At 39.0% G+C, this 6,000-nt stretch overlaps 1 protein-coding gene across 12 annotated transcripts in view; it reads left to right on the top strand.

The window, feature by feature from the left end:
* Positions 1–6,000, top strand: part of znf512b (zinc finger protein 512B) — an 85,754-nt gene that overhangs the window by 70,784 nt on the left and 8,970 nt on the right. For all 12 annotated transcript variants that reach the window (XM_058409607.1, XM_058409610.1, XM_058409614.1 and 9 more), the window contains one exon: positions 2,440–2,757. In XM_058409607.1, the coding sequence (XP_058265590.1) occupies positions 2,440–2,757 (318 nt within the window). The remainder of the gene's footprint in view (positions 1–2,439; positions 2,758–6,000) is intronic.

The following is a 6,000-nucleotide window of genomic DNA, read 5'->3' as shown; positions in this document are numbered from 1 at the left end:
AAACGTCGGGAGTTTGCTAAACAGAACTGGGACTTCAACTAGGACCATGTGCTTTGGTCAGATGAGACCAAGATAGAGCTTTTTGGCAACAAACAAGTGGGTCTGGCGTAAAACAAAAGATGAGTATGCGGAAAAGCACCTCATGCCCACTGTGAAGGATGGTAGAGGATCTGTGATGCTGTGAGTCTGTTTCTCTTCCAAAGGCCCTGGGAACCTTGTTAGAGTGCATGGCATCATAAACTCTTTAAAATACCAGGACATTTTAAATCAGAACCTGATGGCCTCTGTCAGAACGCTAAAGATGGGTCGTCATTGGGTCTTTCAGCAGGATAAGGACCCAAAACGTGGCGAAATCTACACAAAAATGGTTCAGCAGACACGAAATCAAGCTCCTCCCATGGCCATCTCAGTCCCCAGACCTCAACCCAATTGAAAACCTGTGGGGTGAGCTGAAGAGCATAAGAGAGGACCCAGGACTCTGGATGATCTAGAGAGATTGTGCAAAGAGGAATGGTCAAAGATCCCTCTCTCTGTATTCTCCAATCTTGTCAAATGTTATAGGAGGACATTAAGTGCTGTCTTGTTGGCAAAAGGGGGTTGTACGAAGTATTAACATCAGGGGTGCCAATAATTGTGGCACACATGATTTAAAAAAAAAAAAAAAAAAAATTCTTAATGTGGGATATTTCTTTCCACTGAATAATTGTACTTCAATTAAAGGATGGATTTTTCTCTTTTTTGCATTGTGGTTCAGTGAAAAGGAAATGTTTATTGAAATTCAAATCTTCGCTTAAATATAATCTCTTGTACACTGGTTGGAAGATGCTCCAAGACAGGCCCCCATAACTCTTCAAACGAGGTACTGTCTCCCCATCTCTCCAAAGGTAAAATTCTAAAGATCTCTTTATACCAAAGGGTGAGCAATGGAGGCCTAGGGTGACACTACTCAATAAGAATGCATTTTCTATCAAGTAGCTGGAGCTTATCGCAAAGTAGGAACCTGTTGTATGTTAAAGCAACATTCTTTGCAGGTAAACCAAGTAAGAAAAAACCTGGATCCTTGGTGAGGGTCACGTTAAGGATCTCCCCCACTTTCTGGGCCACCCCATTCCAATACTTTGTGATTACTGGACAAAGCCTAAGGAAATGGCCAGCACTTGGATCCTTGGATTTTTGTGCAAACTGTATTACATTAAGCAGTCTCCTAATATTGGAATATGACAGCCATTGTTGAATAAAACCAGTCTGATCCGGATTAATTAGCAGAGGAAGGAGCAACTCAAGTCTCCTCGCCAAAAGCTTAGATAACAGTTTACAATCCACATTTAACATATGTATAAGCTTATAGGAACCGCATTTATCTGACGGTTTGTTTTTTTTCTGGATCAATGAGATATATGCCATGTTTAAGGTTGCTGGTAAACGCCCCTTTTTAAACGAATCAATGTACATATCTCTTAGCGGTTCTAAAACGCATTGGCTCATTTTTTTTGTAAAACTCCGGACCAAATCCATCATTCATTATAGTTTTAACATAAATTCCTTCCTGCCAAAGATTTTCTTGCCTATTGTAATGGATCCACCCGCAATTCCACCTCCTACCCATCAGATAGAGCCATCGCCGGAATTCTGGGTCATGCTTCCCTTTCCGGTAGAATGGACATTTAACCCAGCCTCACCGTCGCCATTACATGAAGCATTGTTAGTTAGCTATCATACCAATCCATTCCTTTGTTTCCATTGCTACTGTTTTCTGTGTTGGCCATTTGCTCTGTTTATTCAGTTCGCCCTCTTGGATTGTGTTTTGGTATTGTTTGCATCACAGAATGTAGTTCCTGGTTATTTGGAATGTGCTTGTGCCCTCTTGAACTGCAAAGAACAGGGGCTTGAGCCTCTTTTATCAATTCTGAGCATCATAATGAATAAACTTACAATTTTTTTTAAATATTTAAAAAATTATTTAACAGTTTATCAGTGACAATCCTGTATACTCATACCTGCACATTCATACACTTATTTAATCAGCCAAATATGTGACAATAATGCAATGCAAAAGTTTAAGTGGTATTGTTCATAAGAAACAACAGAATAAAGAAAAGTTGTGAACACTGTGACCCTGTGATTGTGGCATGTTTGGAGGGCTAGTGTGAGTATTTCAGAAACTGCTGATCTCCTAGGAATTTTACACTTAATGGTCTTAAGAGTTTACACAGAATGGCATGAAAACAAAAAAACATTGAGCCTCGTTGCCTTGTTGAAAAGAAAGATACAAGTGGACATAATGAGCAAACAAACCTGACAGTTTGTAACAGTTTGTGTGTGTGTGTTAAAACAAACTCCCCAAACTAAAACCTAAAACCTTCTGAACTAAATATATGATGAACTGTTGTGAATTATTGACAATTAAGCACATTTAATTGAGCAGAAATTCCTTTTCAGGCACCCATCAGTGAAGAAATGGAGTTGGATAGTGTAAAGGAGGAAGAGAAAGAGCAGTCTCCCACTGACAAGGCAAAACCAGATCCAGCCCATATGAAAATTAAGAAAAGAATGGAGGAGAAGAGAAAGAATAAAAAGGATGCCATAATGGAGGCTGAGGAGTTGTTGGACCTAGAGCGCACTCCCAGTGGCAGGGTGAGGAGGCGCTCGGCTCAGGTAGCTGTATTCCACCTGCAGGAGATTGCAGAGGATGAACTGGCTAAGGATTGGGGAACAAAACGTCGCATCAAAGATGACCTTGTCCCTGATATTAAGAGGGTGAGGAAGGAGAAGGCTGTTCCTTTATGCAATTAAGTTTCAGGCAACCATTCATGGACAAATAATAGCCATAGGGTTTTATATACATAACATATGATTCTCTTTATTATATTATTTAATTGTCAGGTCATAACAAGTTTAAGTTTCTCACTTTTTGAATATTAGTTAACATGTATTTGAGCACTGCAACCTGGATGGTTGCATACACTATATGGCCAAATGTTTGTGGAAACCTAACCACCACACTGATATGTAGGCCTTACACAAAGTTGAAAGCACACAATTGCATAGGAAGCATTAGAATGCTGTAGCATTACAATTTCCCTTTATTTGGACCTAGCTCAAACATTTTCATGTTGGACAACATCCAAACATCCCAGTTCACCAAAACTCTCTATTCCCATGAACCCTCCAGATCTGCTGTACTTCTGGCTACATGTGCTTCTTATACAAGTACTTTTGTCGTGTCAAAATTAAGTAGTAGAAAGTCAATAAGCATCCACAGTCAAATGTCTTTTACCCATTCCTCTGCATTATTTATCTGGCTTTGCTGAAACATACAACTGTGTGTCATTATCATAACAGTGTAAGCAAATAATTTTACCCAGAGGTAGTATATACAGTATAAGGGAAAAAGCAGTGAGCCTGAAATAGGTCCTTGCAGAACACTAAACATACCTTGGTATCCATAGAGAAGACACCAGTTACATCTGCAAAGTGAAAATGATCAGTCAAATAAGACCTGAGCTGGAAGAGGGTTGTTCCCTTAACTGCAAACAAAGTAGATTAGTATAATCAATGATGTCAAAATCTGCATTAAGGTTAAGCAACACCAGCAGGGAGACACGACCTTGATCAGAGGCCAGTGGTAGGTAATTTACCACCTTAACCATTGCTGTCTCTATTCTATGATGAGGCCTGAATCCTGACTGATACATTTGTTATTCCTGTGTAGGTATGAGCATAACTGCTGTGCTGCAACCTTTTCTAGGTTCTTAAATAAAGGTGGGCTTTGATATTGGCCTATCGGCCTATTGGCCTATTGGCCTATTGGACAGCTGACAGGGTTCGAGGCCCGGGTAATCTGTTTGTTTAAAACATACTATTAAAATAATTCATGAAGTCCTTGCAGCTGCATATTGATGATGTGCATGTTTGTGGTGGTCTTATTTCTAGATCATTTTACTACAGGATTAAATAAAAATCGGATTATTTCTTTTCATTACCATGGAGAGATCTAACCTATCAGAATATTTTTTGTAGCTCAGAAGGCTCTCCTTCCATGCTTCTTGTAATAATACCAATTTAGTTTAATGCCATAAACAGTCTAATTTTCTAGTGGTTTGTTTTAAGGTGCATGTGTGATTGTTATACTAGCTGTCTATTGCTTGCTGTCTAGCAATAAACAGAATACAAATGTGTTCTGAGAAAAACACTGCAGGAGAAGGTAAGCCTTTATCTTTTATTTGGTCCTTATGTCAGTTTTGAAGAGACAGCCTGTTCTGCATGCTGTGTAAGTTTTGAAGCAGACCATGGCTTTAGCAGTAAGATGAAACCAAGAAGAAAATCCTACAGCTGGACATTTTTGGGGGGCAATTAGAATCATTTTATTAATGAATTGTATGCCAAATTCTTTTGAACCTGAGTGTAAATGCAAAAAAAAAAACAACAACACTGGTGCTTTGACTTTTTATTTCCATCATATACTTTAGGGTTTGATAAAAGTAGGTATAAGGAGCCTGTCTATAATATCAACAGTGGTCTGTTCATATTGAATTGTGTGCAGCACAACAAATGTAGCCTATATCCTGCTTAACTGTACAGCCGTGGCCAAAAGTTTTGAGAATGTCACAAATATTAATTTTCACAAAGTCTGTTGGCTCAGTTTTTATGATGGCAATTTGCATGTACTCCAGAATGTTATGAATTGTGATCAGATGAATTGCAATTAATTGCAATGTCCCTCTTAGCCATGAAAATTTATTTAATCCCCCCAAAAAACATTCCATTACATTTCAGCCCTGCCACAAAAGGACCAGCTGACATCATGTCAGTGATTCTCTCGTTAAAACCGGTGAGAGTTTTGACGAGGACAAGGCTGGAAATCACTCTGTCATGCTGATCGAGTTAGAATAACAGACTGGAAACTTCAAAAGGAGGGTGGTTCTGGAAATCTTTGTTCTTCCTCTGTTAACCATGGTTGCCTGCAAAGAAACATGTGCAGTCATCATTGGTTTGCACAAAAAGAAAACCATTTATCAGATCATCAAGAACTACAAGGAGAGAGGTCCAACTGTTGTGAAGAAAGAAAGTCTAGCAAGTACCAGGACCATCCCCTAAGATTGATTTCTAAAGAAAAGTTTGCTCAGGAATGGTAGCAGGCAGGTGTGAACACAGCCATGAATAAAGAATGGTACAAAAACATCCTCAGAGAGCAACTTCTCCCAACCATCCAAGAACAGCTTGGTGATGTAAAATGCCTTTTCCAGCATGATGGAGCACCTAGCCATAAGGCAAAAGTGGTAACTAAGTGGCACAGGGAACAAAACATCAAAATTTTGGGTCCGTGGCCAGGAAACTCCCCAGAATTTAATCCCATTGAGATTGACAGCATGCCAGGATGAATCGCAGAGGTCTTGAAAAAGAAGGATCAACACTGCAAATATTGACTTTTTGCATAAACTTAATGTAATTGTCAATAAAAGCCTTTGACACATGAAATGCTTGTAATTATGCCTGTAAGTATACCATAGTAACATCTGAAAAAAGATCTAAAAACACTGAAGGAGCAGACTTTGTGAAAATTAATATTTGTGTCATTCTCTAAACCATGGCTATATATACTGCCTGTCGAGGTTTCTGAAACTTCCCTTTATAGGAGTAGTGTGATGGCTAGATATGTTTTTAGTATTCCTGACAGGGATATTGAAAAAGACACTACAGAGATCAATGACAGTAAAATGGTCATGACCATGTGGTATGTCAGATAATATAGATGGCTCACTTAGGCTAAGTGGTATCACTAGATCATTAATGCGCTGCAAATCTTTCGAAAATACTAGCCCTTACGATTAGTTTACAGGTGTATTGTATAGCAAACAGGAGGGTTTAATAACACTCTGCTCGAGCAGCATGTCAATGAATACCCTCCTCCAGACAGAGGATACTGTTTACACAGGGGTTGATGAATGAAGGTTAGCAACATACCTTTACTGTACCTGATCTTATTTGTTGGAGTGTGTG

This window comes from Hemibagrus wyckioides, linkage group LG15 (genome assembly GCF_019097595.1).
Source record: "Hemibagrus wyckioides isolate EC202008001 linkage group LG15, SWU_Hwy_1.0, whole genome shotgun sequence".
NCBI lineage: Eukaryota > Metazoa > Chordata > Actinopteri > Siluriformes > Bagridae > Hemibagrus > Hemibagrus wyckioides.
Note: the sequence above shows the minus strand (reverse complement) of the source record. Positions and strands in the feature narration are given on the sequence as shown.